The sequence below is a fragment of the Mauremys mutica genome, chromosome 7, assembly GCF_020497125.1.
Source record: "Mauremys mutica isolate MM-2020 ecotype Southern chromosome 7, ASM2049712v1, whole genome shotgun sequence".
NCBI lineage: Eukaryota > Metazoa > Chordata > Testudines > Geoemydidae > Mauremys > Mauremys mutica.
The window spans coordinates 84,956,819-84,979,466 of record NC_059078.1 but is presented as its reverse complement, the minus strand read 5'-3'; the positions used below and the strand labels follow the sequence as shown (position 1 = coordinate 84,979,466).

Below are 22,648 nucleotides of genomic sequence, written 5' to 3'. Positions count from 1 at the left end.
GGATTTGCATAAGGCGAGAGTCTTTTGTTTTCTAGTTTGACTCCCCTTCCCTTTCAGTGGAAAGTTACAAGAAGTCCCAGATAATGTTTTAGTATCAGGTGACAAGACCACCTGACTCTGTACCCTTGTAGCCGTTCTTCACAGGAGGACTAAGCTCTTTTACAGTCCATTGTCCCTGTTGATGGGCCATCCGCCCTGTCTGGCTTTTCCATTGTTGTACCTGAAGTGTTGGTAGTGGCCGTCACCCAAAGTAACATAGTTGAAATACAGAGAGTCAATATTCCTAATTTTAGATACAGAAATGATACATGCATACAAACAGGATAATTGCATTCAGTTAATCATAACCTTTCTAGTGATATCTCACATGAGCCATCTTGCAGGAAGTATATCTCAGTTATGTCATTCATATCATAAGCATATTTCCATAAAGAATACAGAAAGACGGGTCACAGTGTTGCTCATGTCCATTCTATTACCTGCCCCTCTCGGAGTTGCCGACAAGAAGGAACTGAGAGGGCGTAGGGCCAGTGACGCCTGATATACCGATGCATGAACGCGGCACTCAAGGAGGTGCCACAGCCAGCCATACGCATGCTGCTAAGGCAAATGTCCCGACAGCTGTGCACGTGGGCGCGCACACACCTAGAATGGAATGGACATGAGCAACACATCTTGAAGAACAGTTACGAAAGGTTAGGTAACCGTTTTTTCTCCTTGGATTTCAGTCTTACTCAACTGGTTAAAAACTTACCTGTTTTAACAATATCTGTGAAATAAGATTATATTTTTATTTATAGAAAATGTAAATGAAATAGATATAAACCTATTAAAAATCTGAACATTTTTTCTTTTTTTAAGTTGACAAATGTTTTAACTCTTAACTCTTGTATTTTCTGTTCATCGTAGACCTTTGAAGACAGTGACTTGTTCCATTTGATTGGTGTTGTCTGTGGGCTAGCAATATATAATTTTACTATTGTAGACCTTCAGTTCCCCTTGGCTTTGTACAAGAAGCTGTTGAATAAGAAGCCTTCCCTAGATGACTTAAAAGAGTTAATGCCTGATGTTGGCAGGTGAGCCAATATAAATTGAATGACAGGATAACAGGTGTATCATCTTTCTTATTAAATGCACTATGTAGTTTCCTGTAATGTACAAGAAATTGAATAAATAATATCTCCATAAATAGACAAAAAGCTCTAACTAGAATAATACCGTTAGGCTAAAAGTTGAGTTTGGATTTACACTACTGTTTTATAAACCCCTACTTTCAGATACTTAGTTTTGGGATTAAGAATTCTTTCCTGTTTGGAACTTAATGTCCCCAAATTTTGAAATTTTTTGGTTCAGACTTGTGTGTTGTAAATATAACTCATCTTACTTTGAACATAATCTCAGTTTTAGGCAGTTTATTCAGTTTCTAATGACATTGATTTTCATATTTCAAAAACAAGTACATGTTATGAATTTGAACTTTTTTTTATTTGCTGAGGATATATAGTTAATATCAATTTTTGAAGCATTTGAAACCAGAAAATTCAGAGAAAACCATTTATTTTTAATGTATTGTATGTATATTGTTCCCATCTTCATTAAACAAAAATAAAACAACATTTTGACCAATTGGCAAATCATACTCTTTTGAGGAGGATCCAAAGAATTAGATTGATGGGCTATTAATACATTTTCCTCAATGACTCATAACTGTAGTGTCCCATGTTCCCATCCACCTCTGTTTGACGTGTGCAAGGCAATTAAGGGAGATTGAGATATATTTTTGGGTTGCAGCTCTGCCATCTTCCATCAGCCAAAGGAATATGTGCCATCTTTTTTGTGTTATGTCTAGGTGTAAAGCCAGATTGCTAGGAATGAAGAAGAGTTAGAGAAAATATTTTAAGAAATGTAATAGCATATAAGGTCATAGCAAAATGAGGAATCAGAATTCAACAATATAAATCCCATTGCAAAATTTAAAAAGAGGACTTAAAGTTTAAGCTCCTAAATCCATATTTAGTTTCGTAAGTAAGCTTGAACGGATTTTTGAAATGCTGAGCCCTCTGAGCTCCCATTGAAGTCAATTAAGAGACTTCTTGTAGAACTTGCCTTTTATTACTAAATATTTTCTACTTCTACAGACTTTTCACTTACTCCATAAACAGTATTGAAATACATATTTCAGGTACTGAGACGAAGGATCAGGCTGCTGTCATTCTACTTCTCTCAGCACCCTACCTCTTTTCTCATTCTGTGAACCCTCTTGCTCCTTTCCAACTCCAAAATAAGAACCCCCTCACCTTGCTTCTAGCGTAGACAATTGGAAGGAATTAAGGCCTCTCAGAAATGAAGGAAAACCAAGAAAATGTTCAGTATCAGAGGGGTAGCTGTGTTAGTCTGGTTCTGTAAAAGCAGCAAAGAATTCTGTGGCACCTTATAGACTAACAGACGTTTTGCAGCATGAGCTTTCGTGGGTGAATACGACTTGCATCCAAAGAAGTGGGTATTCACCCACGAAAGCTCATGCTGCAAAACGTCTGTTAGTCTATAAGGTGCCACAGGATTCTTTGCTGCTTTTAAAGAAAATGTTCAATAAGCTTTGTGCTGCATTTCAACTTAAATGAAATATGAATCAGTGGAGGGTTTCCTAACTTTGCACTTCTAAATGCTAATCATCTAAGTGAGAAATCCAAAGAAGATAACTGTAGAAAGATACAGAACTCACAAAATACTGAGAACATATACTCAACATATGTTAATTTTTCAATGCATTGAGATTAAGACAAAATATATTGTTTTACAGAAGTATGCAGCAGTTACTGGACTATCCAGAAGATGACATAGAGGAGACATTTTGTCTCAACTTTACGGTAAGCTTTTGAATTTTTTTTAAAGTATTTTACTTGTAGTTTTAACTATCCATTATGATTACCTCTGGCAGAATATATGTTACCAAAAACACTAGCTGCTCTCCTATTAGAATTTTCATTCAGTTGGTATTTTAATGTTAAGCTGATTGTGAAACACTGCCCATGGCTGAGGGCAAGTCTACAGTACAGCACTACATTGGTGCAACTGTGCCTCTATAGGGCATCTGGTGAAGACGTGCTGTGCTGACAGGAGAGTGCTCTCCTGTTGGTGTAATTACGCCTCCTCATCGCGAAGCATAAGCTACGTCGGTGGGAGAGCATCTCCTGCCGACATAGCAGCAGTGTGAGCAGAACGAAACTTGTGTTGCTCGGGGAGAGGGTGCTTTTTTGCACCCCCGAGCAACGTAAGTTAGATCGACTTAGGCAGTAGTGTAGGCCTGCCCTGAGTAGAGGGAAATGGTCTTTTGGAACAGTAAATGAAGTGTACTCTGCATTTTACTTTTAAACAGATCACTGTGGAAAATTTTGGAACAACAGAAGTAAAAGAGCTGATTCCTAAAGGTGCCGACATTCCTGTGGTCAAACAAAATAGGTAAGTGAATTATAACAGTGCAAGTTAGTGGTCAGTTTGTGCTTCAATTTTAGCTTGTTTCAGAAAGGAATAACTTGACTGCTAAACATAACTTGCTCTGATCCAGAAATTAGCATATTTGGTATAGGGGAAAAAAGCTTTTATTTAACATAATGAATTCTTCCAGTTGCTGAGAAAACATAATTCGTGTTGTAATTTATTAGTTGCTATTTGAAGTACGTTGTTTCAACTCGAATTTTTAACTTGAAAGCTATGTAGGGCCCATTTAGACAATTCTCTTTGTTTTATAAGGTTAGGTTGTTTGCTAAATATGCCTCCCTAGAGAAGACAACTCGTATCTCTTAGTAATGGCTGTAGACTGCTAAATGATTAACATAAACAAAACTGCACTGACCTGCAAGGAACATGAGTATAATTAGAATTTGCTGAGTAGCAATCAAAGCCTCCTTTTTTATGCAGTTTTGTAGCCTCCCCCAATTTTGGAAATGTAGTTCTGGGGACATCTTTTCCCTTTGAAGAAAAGGTGAATGAGTCTGATGGTAAGGAACTTGTAGCATTCTCAGGCAGAGATTTTTGTCATGGAAATCGTGGATTCTATTCTCTTTAAAACAAGCTCTTTTTTATTCATTTCCACTCCACTCCTTTCAATGTATTGGCAGATGGGGATGGCACCACTTGTCCCTTTGTGGAGAGCCCTGATTTAGTTGCTACCAATTCTCCTCCCCCTCTCCCCCTGTTCATTCTCTCTCTCTTCTTCCCCTCCCCTTTGGTCTTTTTTTTCCCTTTGGTTTTTTTGTGTATTTTCATCTTTCCTTAGTTTTTCTTTTTTGCATGCTCCTGTTTTTGCTTCCTTTTCATGGACAGGTGGAGCAGGGGACATGTTCCTTGAGACCATGACATGTGTTTACAGCTGGACTGAGTGTTTGTGAGGACAGGGAAAAATGCTTGGCTGGGTAGATTGCTGCTTGAGCCTATAGCCCGATATCTGAAAACTATTTCTGCAACTGGATCTATTAGGGGCAAGTATAGAGTAATGAGGAAAGGTGGGAGGCTTTGAGGGAGCTATACACTCGTTTCACCATAGCTATGACTGTCTTTGCAGTGAAGATATCCCACAGTGAATCAGTTTTCCTCACCCTAATCTGGCATCCACCACCAGGAGGGCTGGACCCTAGGTTGGTGGGGAAACACGTAGAGTAAAATTACAACTTCCATGTTTTGCTTGATGTCTGTGTTCTAGCTGTGTAATTGGGGGGAGCACTGCACCACAGTCCTTCCTGCCTCTCAATCCTTCTACTCCAGTGGTCCCCAATGTGGTGCCCGTGGGGCATTTATGTGCGCCCGCGTAGTGCCCAGCAGGGGACCTGCCAGGGACAGAGAACTCAGGCTGCGGGCGTGGTGTTCTCTGTTCCCAGCAGGTGCGGGGCCTGCCTAGTTCCCAGCAGGGGAGAGAAGCTGCGGCCCACGCCTGCCAGGGACAGAGAACTCTGGGGCTGCAGTCTGCGGGCACCGGTGTTCTCGGTCCCTGGCAGGTGCGGGGCCGCAGCCCCGTGCCTGCCGGGGACAGAGAACTCAGGCTGCAGGCACTGGTGTTCTCAGTCCCCGGCAGGCGCGGGGCCCACCTAGTGCCCAGCAGAGAAGAGAATCTGGGGCCCCGCACCTGCTGGGGACAGAGTACTCCAGGGCTGTGGGCACCGGTGTTCTCTGTCCTTGTGGCTTCTCTCCGGCTTCTCTCTTCTCTCCTGATTCATATATTATGTAATATCAAATATTTTTTTTATATTATTTAATGTACAAATACAAAATAAGCCTTGAAAAATTGTTGGGGCCCGCCACGCTCTTCTGAAAACATGAATGTGCTACTGGCCACAAAAAGGTTGGGGACCACTGTTCTACTCCCTTACCTCTTCCTCTCCACCCCCCCCCCTGAAATAGTGCTCCCAGATTGTTTTTGACAACAGTAGGAAAGGGCCAGAAGTGGTGGCTGTGTTGTGATGCTCCTAAACACCATATATTTCAGAAAATGTAATGCATAATCGTTCTTATGTGCTCTTTTTCCAGCATTCATAAGTCTAAGCATTGCTTTTGCTTCTTTAGCAGTCCTGTGCCTCACCACGATCACTTCAGACCTCCGTAAGAAGCTCGTAACTTTCAGTAAAAATTGCATCCATAATTATTATATATCTCTAATATTGGAGCCAGTTCTCCCAGTCCTCTTGTGAGAGACCAGTCTTTTTTCCTGTGAAGTAAAATAGTGTCAAAGCTTCTGAGAACTTTGATGCTATGACCCCTGTCGTAGAGCTTATGGTGGGAAAACAAGCAAGAAGGATGCTCTTTTCAGGTGCAGACCAGGTGTGTGATACTTTGTCAGCAATTCCACAAGTCTCCCATCAGAAGCCTAGGGCATTGGCTGATTGGGACACTACTCAGTCCATGCTGTTCAGTGCAGAGTTGTTCACTAGTAAATTGATCACCATCTATCATGAGAGAGGCATCTGACTTTTTTAGAACAGATATCTGATGGATGCAGTATAAATACATGAGTGGCTGATACATCAAGGCCTTAGTTAATTCAGCTCTCTGTAGGCAGTGACCTAGTTCAGTTTGAATTAAGAGTGTTCCTTGGGGTGTTCTAGCTATTTGTCTATGACTTCGGGTATAGGAGCTTTTCTTATGCAATAATAGTCTCATTTGAGAATATTAACCTTGTGTTTGAGTCATGGAATATGGTTACATTAAGAATAGCAATGATGCATAGGTTGTCTTACTGCACCTTACATTTCTTGGATAACATATCCTTGTAGTTGACTTGGGCTCTCATGCTGTAACAACTATGGACCCATTCCAGGTAACTTCAGACTCTGCCTATATAACTCACCACATTTTGCTTCCGGATTGGAGATCCAATATGGGAATTAAATTTACATATTTGTTGTGGTCAAGAGTGTCCCGTTTTGCACCTTCTTAGTGGTGGAGTTCTTGCATTCGTCGTCCCCTGAAGACTGATGGACTAGATGAGTCAGCTTCACATATGTCAAAGGAATAATACTGTATAAACATTAGATGTTCTGTCTATGGCTTAGTGGGACATATCTGTCTATAACTGATTGTGAAATTGTTCCTTTAGATTTAGATATAGGCCATCTGATTAGTACTGTTTTTAATAATTTATGTACGTGAGCCCAGAAACATTGTGATGAACACTTTTTTTTTATAAATCAAAAGATGCTTCCTTTTCTGAAACCAATAAGAATCCTTTTCTAAAAATGAATATTTAAAATATATTTAAAGATTCTAGCTGATGGCTTATGTCATGTGGGGAAAAAATACACTAAACTACTTTACTGGGAGGTTAGCAGTTATGGGAAGGTAATAGCACCAGCACCTGTAATTTCTCAGTTCTTTGAGTGCCGGTCCCTCTGTATATTCCACATGTCCGTATGCATGCATCTTGTACACCTGAGACCAGAAAAATCTTTCCGGTAGTATTCATTGGTCCATACCTGTGCACTGGATCTCTCCCCATGCTTAGCATGAAGGGCATAAAGCAAAGTATAGACTGACCGCCTCTCCATTTCCTTCTTACCTCCGCATGGCCTGAATCGGAGTCCTCTGTGCCCAGAGTTATTCTCACCTTCACTTTCACCTTTGCAAATGTAATTGTATATAATTTGTTAGTGGTTTTGTTGTAGTTTTTTTTTTAATTTTACATAGAGAAGCATAGTTTTTTCCCCACTTTAGGGACCCTGTCTGTCTGTGTCTCTTCCCGGGAGTAGGACTGTGCCCAAAATTTTGGGACTTAAAAACTCTCTCTTGTCCTCACAGCTTCTCTGTCAGCAACGACCACCGGGGCTGCCTGTACTGCCTTAGAGGAGGCGTGTCTCTGCCAGTGTAATATCTGTTGTTCCTTCCCACCCTGGACCCAAGAGAGATGAGAGCTCCAAGTGAGGATGCCCCTCATGGAGAAAGCCACATGACTCCAGTCAGATCCATGTCAGGGAGACCACCCTGTACATCAGAAGCAGTCTTCAAGCTTTGTGCTTTCTGTAGCAGAAGCTGGATCAGATAAATCCTGAAGACCCACCCTCTCGGGCTTCTCATGAGAATAAGAGGCACTTTCACAGACATTAAAAACAGGTCCCCCTCTAAACCTGCTTCCAGGAGAAGGGATGCTTCTCTGACTCCTTCCAGGTCAGGTGAGTCTTTGCATGCAGGTCCTAAAGATTTAGGTCTGCCTAAGCCTCCCAAATGTGAAGAGAGAGTGCACAGAAGCAAAGCTCCAGTGGTAGCAGCTCCAGTGCAGACGATGACCTCTACCAAGCCGAAGGACCGATATCTGCCAGGACCTATCAAGAGCTCTAGACGAGACTTTCGCTCTTTGCAATAGTACCGACTTGGCCCCATAAGGACCCACCAACCACTAAGTCTGGCACAGCAGAACCATCAACCGGGACGCCTTGTATTCTGGGATCAATGGAGACATGAACTAATCTGGAAGTTATCTTTGTCTTTCTCTTTCAGGCCCAGTCCTTCTGAGGGTCACTTTGACCCCCAGAAAAGGATACCACCCCAGTAAGGATTTACTCTCCTAGACAGTCCCTAGACTGGAGCTTCCTCCCACTGACAACAACAGAATCCCCGATGAAGCTGAATCCAGCTTTCTTGTTGGCTGAATCCAATGTCCAGGGTGGACCATCACCTCCACAGCCCAGGGAGGTTAGACCAGCCAGGTTTGAGAGTTTCTAGGGCTCAATCTTCACTCAACCATGGTTACCCTCCCAGAAATCACTGGTACTCAATGCCTTGCGGCCCCTGCCCAACTAGTTTTTTCATCCCTCATGCTGGTTCTGTTGGGTCCATGGGATTCTTATGCATGACACACCAGATCAGTGCACTCTACCAGAGTCATGTTATATCCCCCCTCTCCTTCTAGACAGCAGCACAGGAGTACACAGGAGTACCTGTAGGAGGAAGTCAACAAGCCGGATTTGCTGGTACCAGCAGTACCAACCTGTATATTGTGTTCCTCACCCGATGATGCAATTGCCCCATCTTCACCATCCCCACCAGATGAGCATAGGCAATGTCAAGAACTATTGCAGAACTTCATATTCCATTATAAGTAGTACAAGATACACAGCACATGTCTCGAAGATCCTGCAGCCCACCAGATCCAATAGGGTAGCTTTTCTGGTGAATTAGGCCAGTAAGGAACCAGCTAGAGTGGTAAGGTATACACCAGCAACATGTACCTCTACCTCTAAAAGGCCTGAGAAACATTACTTTTTTTTCTGTGAAAGCAGAATTCTTGTTTACTTACCTTGCCCCCTATTCCCTAGTAGTACAAGCAGCCATGGAAAGATTGGGGCAGCAGCACCGTAAGATCACCGCTGCAGGCAAGGGAGCTGAACACCTGGACCTTCAGGGAAGGAAAGTATGTACATTCACCAGCCTCCAGTTCAGAATCTCTGACTAACGGGCCAGCTTAGCGAACTGTGATTTTTATTAATTGCTCTAAGTTCCTGGAGTTCACAGATGATACTTTTCCAGGAGGACAGGGCCAATTCCAAGCCCTTGTTGAGGAAGGTAGACTTGTCGCTAAAACCTCACTGCAAGATACAGTGGACCTGGTGGATACCATATCAAGATCTATATTGACCGCAATAGTAATGCAGCGAGCGTCATGGCTTCGTTCTTTGGAGTTCTCCAGGGAGGTTTAGAATACCATCAAGGACTTGCCCTTCAATTAAACCAACCTCTTTAACCATAAAACAGATGAGTTTTTATACTTAAGACACCACAATAACTTTCCGCTCTCTGGGAATTTATTCCCTAGCTATGAAGAGAAAACATCATAAACGGGTATAAGCCAAGGCCTCTTCCACTGCCTTTCTACCAGCAACGATTATACAAACTGCCACATAATCATCAAGGAGTGCAGAGGCCAAGGTATTCAGCCCCATCCACCTTGATGGCAGCCATCCAACCTCATCCACTGACTAAAGGTTACTTTTGATGGGACGCTTGAGTTGCAACCTAAGTGATGCCATCCCTGCATGTTTCTGACATCGACTTTGCTGAGCTCTAGCCTATTTTCCTACAATTGGAGAGCTATAACAATGGGCAAGTGGATACTAGATATCATCTACTCTGGCTACACCGTTGAGTTTCTTTCTCCAACTTCTCCAATAACTCCTTCCCAGCCCCTATTGAGGGACCACTCTCATGAGGAGATCCTCCAAGAGGAGGTGGACTCTCTCCTCAAATGAGAAGCAATAGAGCAAGTGCCATTTTAGCATCAGGTAGAAGGTTCTACTCCAAATACTTCATAGATCCAAAGAAAAAGGGAGGATGAAGGACCATTCTTAACCTACTCAGCTAAATATTTTTATTTGCAATTTAAAATTTTGCATGGTTATGTTGGCATCAATAAATCCCTCCTTGGAAAAGACACATGGTTTGGAGCTCTCAATATGAAAGATGCTTACTTTCATGTGGACATTCACCCATTCCAGCGAAGGTTCCTCAGGTTTCTGTTAGGACAGGAAACACTACAAGTTCAGTGAATTTCAGTTTGGTCTGGCCACAGCACCTACAGCCTTCATAAAGGGATTCTCAGTGGTGGCACCATAGAGAAGACAAAATGGCTACACCGTCTTCCCGTACTTGGACGACTGGCTTCTAACAGGTAAATACTGTCTGGAAGTACAGTTGGCAACCTTGTCCTTGCTCTGCCTCCTGGTATTCTTGGGAGTCTGTGTGAAGGTGAAGATGTCTAATCTGACCTCCATGCAGCCGATAGACTTTATAGGAATGACCCTGAACTTAACAGCAGGATGCTCTGTGGACAGACTCCATGCCATGAGCAGTCTGATAAACTAAGTGACTCTCAAACCCTGAACAACAGTCCAGGTCTGTCTTTCTTTGCTAGGCCACATGGCCTTCTGTACTTGTATAACGTTGTTTGCTAGGCTGCTCCTCTGGCTCTGGTTAGTAATATGCCAGACAGACATAGCATGAACACCATAGTGACAATCGCTGTCAATGCCAGGGTATCGCTGACCTAGTAGATGAACCTGGAACACATGTGTATTGGCATACCTTTCCTACCTCTGACACCCAACATGACAATCACAGATGCATGTGCATGCGTGCGCGCGCACACAAGCAATCCCTCCCACTTGTGTGTAGAGTTGGACAATTTATGGAATTAGTGTATCTGGAACCACATCAGTTTCTGCAACGTACTTCCCAGTGTGATACAGCATGGCCAGAGGGCAGCAGGAGAGGGTTAGAAGGGAGCCTTATTCCTTGTAGAGGGAAGAAAGTTTGCTATAGATCAATTAGAGCACCTGAACTCAGTCACCTGATATAAACCCCCTGCTTCAGTCAGACAGGGGAAAGTGTTGGAGCAGAGAGGATTGGTGTTGGAGCAGAGATCAGTTTGAAGGAGTAGAAACAGAGTGGTTTGGAATTGGAGCAGAGAGCAGTTTGGAGGGAAGCAGAGGAAAGATTGGAGAAGTGCTGCGGTGGGCTAAGAAGACCAAGATCTTAGGTAAAAGGACACCTGGCTTGTGCAGAGGGAGGGCAGGAAGCCTCCACAAGCTGAAGGGCAGGAGAGGGAAGTAGCCCAGGGGAAGGAACCGCTAGTTCAAGTGGGTTACCGCTATCCCTAGGGCCCCTGAGCTGGGACCCAGAGTAGAGGGTGGGCCCGGGTGCCTCCCTCTCCACTCCCCTCCTTTAGGATGCTAGTGGGGCAGTTAATATCCCAGTTCAGGGGAAGAAATGGCACCCTGACCCCGCCCACCCCCCAAGAAGAGAGAGCGCGAGACCCATCATAGTAGTGCCGGCAATTTGCCACACCAGGTACTCAGAACTCAGTGGTGGACGGCCTTAGCAGGCATTTGGTCATTGATCACGAGTGAGAGTTACTCAATTCCGTGATGAACATCATGAATTCAGTTCATGAATATTCATCATGAACATTGCTTCGCTTAGTGGGGGACACTATCTTGAGACCTGTTAATCTCCCAGATGAACAAGAAGTTCTGTTAGAGCAACACAGGGTCAGGACTCTGTGGCAGTGGACACTCCTGTCGTGACTCACCTCTCATCCCGCTGCTACTTAAGGTTCTGTGAAAGATTCATCATGACAAAGCACAAGTCATCCTCATCGCACCCAACTGGCCCGGACAGTTATGGTTTCTGAACTGCCTATGAATGTCAACCCAACAGTATTTGGTCCTTTCTGGACCTGCTGACTCAGGAAAAAGAAAGTATCAAATATCCCATCCTGGACTCTCTTGACCTCATAGCTTGATATTTGGATGGGTGTCAGACCTAGAGCATTCATCTTCGCAGGCCATTCAAACTATTCATAATCATAGCAGGAAATGATATCTAACCAAATAGAGGTAGGGGTGTGTGCGTGTCTCTCTCTCTCTCTCTCTCTCTCTGGGTGCAACAGAACGAATTATAATCAGGGCCAGCAGGTCTTACTTCTATTTTAAACTGTCGTCACTGTCAAGACGAATCTTTCCGTTAGCTTGCTGTGAATCCAACTAGAAGTAATCAGTACATTCCATCTGCCATATTTTTACTCACCCGGTAACAATCAAATTCCTAGAGTCTGACTAGGATTTCCCCACCAATAGTGAAGCCAGCGCCACAGTGGGATCTTACACTCATACCTTCAACACTTAACAGGCCATCTTTCAAACCATTGGCCATGTTCTTGAGGTCCCATCTTCTATGAAGGTTGCCTTCCGGAGGACCATTATGTTGGCCAAGAGAGAAGGTGAGCTGGAGGCCCTCATGGTCTACCTGCCATACACTTACATTTCATAAAGAGAAGGTATCCCTTTGCCTCCACCCAAATTCATCCTCTAGGTAACTTCCAAGGTCTGCAAAAACCAGTTGATTTGCTTTACTGGTATTCTTTGCCTCAAGCCTACAGTGAGTAGAGGAGACTTCATTCTCTCGACATCAAATGAGCATTGGCATTCTACCTGCAAAGAGTGAAATCATGTAGAAAATCACCTAGATTATTTGTTGCTGTAGCAGAGTGAGCATGGGGACAAGCGATATCTGCTCAGAGACTCTTTAAGTGAATATCTGATTGTATCCTCCTTTGCTATCAGTTGGTGCATCTCCCTCCTCCAGATGGGTTGAGGGCCCTTTTCACTAGAGCACAGGCAACCTCAGTAGCATTTCTTTGAGAGGTCCCTTTGCTAGACATTTTTAAGGGAACAACTTGGAATTCCGTCTGCACTTTCAAGAGGTATTATGCGTTGCTACAAGCAGAATTGCAGTGTTAAGGATATCTGTACTCCTGCATCCTCACACCTGCCTTCCTATTTGACTACTGCTTGCCAGTCACCCACCTGTGAAATACTCATAGGGACCAGCATTCTCACCTGTCACTGGAGGTTCTTTGAGATGTGCGGTCCAGATCCATATCCCACTACTTGCCTTCCTTCCCCTCTGCTTTGGATACGACTGGATTTGTAGTAGAGAAGGAACTTGAGAGGTAGTTGCTCTGCATCTCCCCTTGTACCATTGGTATCGAGCACAGGGGGCAGGCACAGACCAACAGACATTATTTTCAATATTTTCTGATCTGAGATCATGTGCTTGCATACTCATTTGTGGAATACAGATAGACACTGCACATCTTGAAAAATCTCCAGTTACAGGTGAGTAGCCTCCTTTTTTTATTCTTGGCTGATAGTAAAGGATTACTATGGTGCTGCCAGTATTTGTGGGATTTCATTGTTAAGGAAGTACCTGTTGTTTCATGAAGATGTCTATTCACTTTTTTGGTTTTCCTGCTTAATTGTTGTATATTTACATGAATTGGAAACATGCCAAGAGATTCAGGTACTGCCTGAAGTGTACTGGGAAGGTGTGCTTTATCAATAATTGTTAGTACTGATTATCGTCTGACACTGACAATGTTTTGAGAGTTTTTACAGTCCTCTGTCATTTAGCACCTTTTATTTTCCTTTGTATAGCAATCTCAATTACAATCTTAATAATATTGTGAATATTGCAGCAACGTTACCTAGGCAAAAGGTAGTGTTGTAAAGATTTGCGTGGCAACCACCGAAACAAATGCCAGGCTGTTTGCAAGGTGCATTCAAATGATCCTTCTGAGATAAATGATGACCCTGATAAAACACAAAAATACTATGGATTTCCCTGAAGAAAATGTATTGGTAGGCTACTGGTAATCTGCTAACAGAAATAATGGCAGCATGATTGAACCACTTCGTGCTGACTAGACTGGTGTAAAAATATTCAGTCAAAAGTAAACTAGTAAGTTATTGGATTTTTGCCATCTGTACTTGAGTGCAAACATTTCAAGTATCTTGCTTGATATGTTCTTTAGTAACAAGGAGTAGTTCTCATAGTCAAACTATTTTCCCTAACCATAATTAACCCTTTCTGTGTGACCCAGACACTATACAGAACATGAGATATCCATGGGAGTTACGAACTTGTCTTCCAACATGGAGCATACACAATCACTCCCTAAAATTGAAAATAACCCTTTTTTATTAAAGGAACAACAGTGACTTGAATAATTAGTTTCAGACCACTACACTGTGAATCAGCATTTCAAGAGGCAGTGCAAGTCTCCGGAAGAGTCAATTCATTATGGAGGGTACACATTATTAAAAGGCTCATGTTGTCTGAAATGCGTTATTTAATGTTGTTTGTCCACGCCATACTCTCTCAGTTTTGGGAAGAATTGAATTCATGCTCTGCTCGTGGTTAAAGGATCTTCATTGTGGCCACAGCAAAGACCATAGGCAGAATACAGTATCTTAAAATCAGTATTTTGTGCTAGGTTGACCATTGATTTATTCGTAGAAGAATGGTACTTAAATATCTTCAGTTTTTAAAATGTGTTTGCTTTTGTCTTCACTCTACAGGCAAGAATTTGTAGATGCCTATGTGGATTACATCTTCAGTAAATCAGTGGCTTCCTTATTTGATGCATTCCATGCAGGCTTTCATAAGGTGTGTGGTGGTAAAGTTCTTCAGCTCTTCCAGCCCAGTGAGCTGCAGGCGATGGTGATTGGAAACACAAATTATGATTGGAAAGAACTGGAGAAGGTAAGTGCTAGTTTAGAGTATATTAAATTGGTAAACATTTAAAATGCAAAAGCAAAACACTTGATGGTATTGCCTCTCCACATTCCTATATTGAAGTTAAGCTTTCCAGTTTCCCTAAAGATGAGGTAGCATAACTTTGCTAACAGTAAATGGAGTCTCTATAATTTCCACAGATTCATCCTCACCCTTAATGTTTCATATCTGATCTCTCTAAAGTCTCTTGGTCAAACCTTGCAGAGAACTGAGAGAGAACCATATATATATTAAATTTTTAAGGAGAAAAAGTTAACAAAAAAATGTTTAACACATGAACTTCTGTGTTCAAAGAATTTAGTTTTAAGGGTCTTTGGTGGTTTCACACATCTCTTGTTTGAATGATAGTTCCATCTACTCCAAAAACCATCACAGAGCTCCATTTGCTGACAGGTGACCCAGATGTGAGTTTTGTTGTTGGGTTTTTTTGTTTTTTTTGTTTTTTTAATAGTGCCCTTTATTATCTAGACACACGAACCAGTAGAAATTTTCCTTATCATAATATGCAATGCATTAGTCAACAAGTGGCCAAATCTTAGTGCATGGGTGTGATGACAAGGTTGTATAGTCAAAACAAGTTACATATTCTGAATTATTTTTACTTTTGTGTGGTGCCTTAGAAGTTACGCAGGCAGAAAGGAAATGAAAATATTTTAAAATGTTTATCCAGGTGTTTTATAAACTGAAAAAAGCCCATTTCCTTTTTTGGACTATAAATCCTTAAAATATCTTCTGGACATTATACAAGTTGTTCTTCGAGTGATTGCTCATATGTATTCCAAAATAGGTGTGCGTGCTCGCTACGTGCACCGGTGCCGGAAGTTTTCCCCTAGCAGTACCCATTGTGGGGAGCGCCCCCCCGTGACCCCTGGAGTGGTGCCTGCCTGGTGCAGTATAAGGGGCACTGCACGCTCCCCTGATCCTCAGTTCCTTCTTGCTGCCAGTGAAGATGCGTTGGAACTTCTCAGCTCCAGCTTTGCTGCAGCTTGTCCCCAGAACCATTCATTCATTCAGTTAGTTTAGTTAGTTAGTGAGCCCGGGCCGGGGCATGCCCCGGGATTTAAGTTGTGCGGCTCTTGTTGGCATTCTATCCCAAGGAGTGACCCGCACGCGGACTATCTGCGCTGCTTGGGAGAAACCCATATCAGCGAAAGGTGCAAGATCTGCAAGTCGTTCAAGCCCTGGACCAAAAAAGAAAGGGACATTAGGCTCCGGGCCATCCTGATGGAGTCGGCGCTGGCCCCAACCCCGGCAAGCCGCTCCGAACCGGTACCTGGCACCGCGGCGTCGGTACGCAGCGACTCTCTGGTACCATTGACCAGTTGGCACCGCTTCTCCTCCCATGCCAAGAGGACAAGAAAGACTCCCTCTTTGCAACAGCACCGAGGGAAGTCTGGGACAGAGGCTTGGCCGGCCCATGTTGGGTAGCCCTCAGTCCCCACCGGGCCCTAGGCCTCTGACTCACGTCCTGCTATCCGGATGCCATCTATGCCCGAAGTCCTCCAGGCAGCCAGTGATGTCATGTCCATGCCAGTGTCCGGAGCACTGCCGATGTTGGCCCTGCGCTCCAGGGGCAAGCTGCCGCTTGGGTCGCCACCAGCCTGGTACTGGTCTCAGTCGAGGGAACGTTCCCAACACTGCTCACTGCCCAGCGACTGTTCAGGACTCAGTCCATGTGGATGGCTCTTGACGCCGGCCAGACTGACTGGATGGCTCCACTCGTCTTCGCAGAGCAAATATCGATGGGACCGTGGTGGATGTCGCCAACAGTCCTCGTCTCGAAGGAGGTACCGCAGTCGGTCACGGCACGAACGTCGACGCCATTCCTGCTCAGACTCCCTCTCCAAGTCTCCGCCAAGGCACCGTAGCCCTGGGTGTCGATCGCCGGCATCTCGCTGTCACGGGTCCACCCATCGAAGCTGTTTGCGGAGCAGCTACTACCCACAGGAGGACTACCGGCTCCACCAAGGCCTCTTAAAAAGGGTGGCCGCGAGCCTCCACCTCCAGGCAGAGAAGATGGAGGAGCCCTCAGACTCTCTGCTGTCCTCCTCGGCACCGGGCAGGGTGGCCTTGCTGCTCCATGAAGGGGTGGCAAGAATTTCAAATGCCCTGTGGCAAACACCAGCCTCATTGGCTCCCATCTCTAAGAAGATGGAATGCAAGTACTTTGTACCCACTAAGGGCACGAGTATTTGTATACTATCATAAACATACAGTTAAGGGTTAATTCCTCTTTTACCTGTAAAATGTTAAGAAGCTTACATAACCTAGCTGACACCTGACCAGAAGAACCAATAAGGGGACAAGATACTTTAAAATCTGGAAGGGGGAAAAAGTCTTTTGTCTGTGCTGTGTGAGCTTTTGCCGGAGACAGAGAAAGAAGGAGCCATCCCGCTCCTATAGGGTAGTGAGTATTTAGAGAATGAATGTATTAGATTACTTTTATTTTCTTGTTTGTGAGCTCTTTTGCAAATAAGAGAGAGGATAAATTTGGGTTCTTTGTGTAACTTTAAAGTTTTGCCCAGAGGGAAACCCTCTGTTTTGAATTTGATTGTCTGTGAGTTTCTTTCATTCTAATCTTACAGAGGTACTCCTTTTACCTGTTTTTCTTTAATTAAAATTCTTCTTTTAAGAACCTGATTGATTTTTCATTGTTTTAAGATCCAAGAGTTTGGATCTGTGTTCACCAGGACTAATTGGTGAGGGGGATTCTCAAGCCTACCCAGGAAAAGGGGTGTAGGGGCTTGGGGGAGGAATTATTCTCAAGTCTGCCCAGGAAAGGGGGGTTAGGGACTTGGGAGATATTTGGGGAAAGGCAGAGTTCCAAGTGGCTCTCCCTAAATATTTAGAACACACACTTGGTGGTGGCAGCGTAAATCTAACCTAAACTGGTAAAAATAAGCTTAGGGGGTCTTTCATGCGGGTCCCCACATCTGTACCCTAAAGTTCAGAGTGGGGAGGGAACCTTGACATATACCCACCTGGTGCCCAAATCTTTGGTGGTCGAGTCGGTCAACCACAGGGAACGGCAGGGGCAGCCAGCCCCAACCCCTAAGAACAAAGACTCTTGGGTGCTGGATACTTTCGAGAGAAAAGTTTATTTGTCGTCAAGTTTCCAGCTAAGAGTAGCAAACCGTCAGACTCTCCTGGGTTGCTACGAGTTGAACTTGGGGAGAGATCCCCAGAGATTAGAGGACTCTCTCCAGGAGCACGGTAAAAAGGGCATCCCTGCAGGCCGCTTTGGATGCAGCGGACACAGCTGCACGGTCCATGGCCTCGGCGGTGTCCATGAGACGGGCGTCATGGCTCCTGCTTTCTGGGCTATCCAGCGAAGCGCAGTCGTCAATGCAGGATCTCCCTTTCGACAGGAAGGCTCTGTTTCCTGAGGAAATGGACACAAGGCTGCATGGCATGAAAGACTCCCACACGACCCTCCAGACCTTGGGCTTCTATGTCCCTGCTCTGGCAAAACCCAAGTGCAAGCTGCAGCAGGTTCCTGCCCTCCCGAAGTACGAGGCTGCCCCTAAGAAGCAGCGGGACAATAGAAAATGCCCACAGAGGCAGTCCCGGCCTGCCCCCCAGCCTGGGTCCTCTAAGGGCAAGCAGGTGGGTAAAAAGGCATTGTTGACTGGACGCTGAGGGGCACCCCGCCAGCTGTCAGCAGGGATCCACCCCCTCTCGGGCCTGACGCCCTCATCAGTCAAGGTGCACCTGGTGGCCATATTGGCCTTCCATCCCTGGTGCAAGGACACGCTGTGTTCTCTGATGCCATGACTGGCCAGTTGCTTAAGGAGTTGGACTGGCTTTACCCATATTCTAAGCCCCTGGTCCCACAATGGGACCTGAATGTGGTGCTGGCTCATCTTTCAGGGACCCCGTTTGAACCGTTAGCCACGTGTTCCTGGTCTCACCTCTCGTGGAAGGTGGCCTTCCTGGTTGCTATCACGTCGGCCAGGTGTGTCTCGGAGCTCAGGGCCCTGACCTCCGAGCCACCGTATATGGGCTTTCATAAAGACAAGGTCCAGCTCCGCCCACACCCCAAGTTCCTCCCGAAGGTGATCTCCGCCTACCACATGGGTCAGGACATTTTTCTATTAGTCCTTTGCCCCAAGTCTCATGTGACTAGTGAGGAGTGCCGTCTCCACGCGCTTGATGTGAGGCGGGCTCTGGCTTTCTACCTCGAGCGGACCAAGCTGTTCAGAAAGTCCTCGCAACTGTTCGTCGCCTCAGCTGAGCACTCGAGAGGCCAGCCGATTTCCACTCAGCGGCTTTCCAACTGGATCACTTCGTGCATCCACACCTGTTATGAGCTGGTGGGTGTCCCCCCTGCCGCCCATTGTGAGGGCGCACTCAACTCGGGCACAGGCCTTGGCAGCTGCCATCATGGCCCACGTCCCTATACAAGACATTTGTAGGGCTGCCACGTGGTCTTTGGTTCACACGTTCACCTCGCACTATGTGATAGTCTCCCAAACTAGGGATGATGCCAGGTTTGGCAGGGCGGTACTCTGTCCTGAGAACTTGTGAACTCCTAGCCACCTCCAGAAGGTATAGCTTGGTATCACCTATTGTGGAATACACATGAGCAATCACTCAAAGAAGAAAAGACAGTTAACTTTTTGTAACTGGTGTCCTTCGAGATGTGTTGCTCATGTCTATTCCACATCCTGCCCTCCTTCCTCTCTGCCGGAGTTGTCTGGCAAGAAGGAACTGAGGGTGCGGGGAGGGCACAACTCCCCTTATATCGCGCCAGGCAGGCGCCACTCCAGGTGTCGCGGGAAGCGCTCTCCCCCTACAGGTACTGCTAGGGGACAAACGTCTGGCACCAGTGCACGTGGCGAGTATGCACACCTGTTGTGGAATAGGCATGAGCAACACATCTCGAAGAACACCAGTTACAAAAAGGTAACTGTCTTTTCCGTTTGTGGTGTTTGGTATCACAAGAACCCTGCTGTGTGGAATTTCCTCCCTATCCCAGTGCCATTCATTTTCTTTTCTTTCAAATCTTTCCCTATACATCCACAAATACTAATCCATGCTGTTAATAAATGAGGACAGTAGTTTTATAGTATTAAAAACAATAGCTCTAATGTAGAACTTTCCACTAGGTCTCTTGGTTCATTTTGTGTTTTTTGGATAAAAAGCTTGGTGATGAAGAGGTGCCTATCCCTGTACTCTGTGTACCATAGCTGAGAACAGTAGATGTTAACAAGTGGTAATACACACACATTTCGTAGACTTCTCATGTAATGCTACAAATCCTGCTTATGTTGGATAAAATAACAGAAAAAGACACCCAGTTCTAGTGTTCAGAGTAGTAGATGTACACTTTACTGGGAAGTCTTTAGGATTTTTGTTAGAAGCTAGGATTTTATATTAAATGGACACAAGAAATTTCTTAACTTTCAGGAAGATCCCAAAGTCCTTTATGCGTCACTGTACATCCACCACTGAAATGTGGTGGTGGTTAAACAATGTTACTGTGTACAGTCAAGTAGTTCAGAACAAGAAGTTCCGGTAAATAATAATGTATTCAACTGAAAGTGCAAGAGATATTTATATAGGCAGAGTGTAAATACCATGATTAGGATTTACTAGTGTTAGAATTACTTTAGTAGTAGGATGTTAACTAGTATCCAATGTGGGAGAAAACATATCTTTAGAGATAAAAACATAAAGTAAACTTGGTGAAAAAAATAAAAATGTGTATAGAACAATGACATTTGTAGTTATGTTTAACTCAGTAGCAATGTGTTGTCTCTTTCTACATACAGTATTTACTTATTCAGTGTCCTGATATTTTGTGAATTTGACTAATAATCACATATTTTGGTCACTTCAGAATACAGAATATAAAGGAGAATATTGGGCAGACCATCCTACAATTAAAATATTTTGGGATGTTTTTCACGAGTTACCACTGGAAAAGAAAAAGCAGTTTCTGTGTAAGTATTTGAAACTAATGTATGGAAATAGGAAACCTAGAAGGATTACTGTAGCTGGATGCTTTTCTAGAAGGGGACAAAACAAATTACACCTAATTTTAATAACTAATAATTATGTCTACCTACTTTTTAAGGTGAATGCATCATGGGGGAGGAAGTCTGTCTGAGCAGGGAGTCTTTGTCAATAACTTTGTGTGAGAGTCTTGTACGGTCACAAAAGGTTTGAGTTGTGAGGCTCTGGGTTGGTATCTGGAGGGCTATCGTCACATTTGGATAGTTGGTTGCCGTTACTGACTATGCAACAATCTATTGTGCTTCATTAATTAGTGAGTGGATGGTTGGCAATGATAATCGTGTATCTTGTTCTGGATTTCCTTATTTGAATGGCCCTTTGATCACTTCACAGTGGCCAACAGGGTAGAACAGCACTGCCATGCACTTTGATATTTATTTATTTATTTATTTTAATACGTAGGCCATGGCATTTACCACTGCATTCACCAGGTCTTGATAAGTGGATTTATTTTAGGTGGTGGATAGCCTGGTTAATTCAGACTGTTCTCATTTGGTTTGCTGATGCAAATCCCTCCCCAGTGAAGAAATTTCAGGTTATTGTACAGAAAAAAAATCAAGCACATTCAGACAGAACTGTTTACACTGTTCTTTCTCCTCATGAAGTATTGCTACAGCTGTGACCAATTGAAGTGCTCACTCTGGAGCACCTTTGGTTTTGTAACGGAGCTCTCATCAGGACACTTTTCAAGAAAGCCCTTGTTGATTTCCCTGTTCACTCAATGATCTGTAATAGTCCAAATTTGTTGCTCTTCATAATATGTTGCAGTGCTCAACTTTTTGAACAGGTGCTTGGGGAAATATGAAGTGGTTGGATTATTATTCATGGCAGTCAGTAAATTTTAAATAACTGAAAAAGACTGAAATCACCATTCTCATCTGTCCAATAAATCTAGGAATTTTGTCCATCCCGGAATAGGCTCCTTTTCATTACCTACAAGACTTACTTTTTTCTTAGGTGGAAATATCATTTGATATCACTGATTGTAAAGCTAAAAGATTATAGCTATAGGAGAATAATTGAAAACGTATCCAATAATTTCATTTCTGCTTGTAGCATCTACCACAGTTTTACTACGTGTTAGCTATTTCCTTCTGTTGTGCAGTTCTGGAGGTGGATCAGCACTGCAGCACAGCCTGTTCTGGCCCTTTCTCTGGCTGCTGCCAGATGATTCTTTCTTTCTAAAGCTGTGTAAAAACTTGTGGAAAATAGGAACAATAATTCCAATGCCAATCAAGCAACTATACATAGAAGACCTTGCTTATAAGATAACTTATACAAATAAAATGTTGACCATCGGCTGATGAGCAGTCCAGGATAGGTAGAATTATGGGGGAGACACAGCTAGCAGAAAGAAATTATTGGGTAAGAAATTTTCCATTCTGCAGCCCAGCATCTTCCACAGTTCTTCTATGCATGGGAAAGAGTGAGCCAGTGAATAGGGGTAGGGGAGGGTAAGAGAACAAACAAAAGGAAAATGGAGGGGGGAAGCCCCTCCCTTTTTACAGCATTGCTCAAGCAGCAAGGTTATTATTGGATCAATGCCTCCAGCACCTTCCTGCCAAAGGAGGCCTCTGCAGAAGGTTAAGTCCACTCTACAACATCTGATAAAGATGTTAGCCAGTGACCATGTTGCTGCTTTGGAGATCTCTGTGGTGGAAGCATGTGCTCTTTCAGCCCACAAGGTTGCGATTGGTCTTGTGGAGTGCACCTTGATGCTTTCTGGGACAGGAACATTAGCTGCCTTGTATGTCTCATCGATACATCGCTTGATCCATCTAGCAAGGAGAGCTTGGAGACTGAATCCATGAGCCTCTGGATGGAAGGAGATAAGCAGAACGCCTGACTTCCTTGTGGGTTCTGTGTGCTTGATGTAAATCTTCAATGCTTTTCTGACATCTAAAGTGTGCCACGGCTTCTCAGTTAGGTACTGTGGCTTCAGACATAATGTGAGGGACATTTCCCTGCGAGGAATGGAAAAGAGAGTTTACCTTTGGCAAGAACATTTCTGAAATCC

The 22,648-nt window shown here is 44.0% G+C and overlaps 1 protein-coding gene across 3 annotated transcripts in view; it reads left to right on the top strand.

Annotated features, from left to right (window-relative positions):
• Positions 1 to 22,648, top strand: part of HERC4 (HECT and RLD domain containing E3 ubiquitin protein ligase 4) — a 94,036-nt gene that overhangs the window by 65,514 nt on the left and 5,874 nt on the right. For all 3 annotated transcript variants that reach the window (XM_045023475.1, XM_045023474.1, XM_045023476.1), the window contains 5 exons: positions 910 to 1,076; positions 2,801 to 2,867; positions 3,377 to 3,459; positions 14,397 to 14,580; positions 20,456 to 20,558. In XM_045023475.1, coding sequence (XP_044879410.1) covers positions 910 to 1,076; positions 2,801 to 2,867; positions 3,377 to 3,459; positions 14,397 to 14,580; positions 20,456 to 20,558 — 604 coding nt within the window. The remainder of the gene's footprint in view (positions 1 to 909; positions 1,077 to 2,800; positions 2,868 to 3,376; positions 3,460 to 14,396; positions 14,581 to 20,455; positions 20,559 to 22,648) is intronic.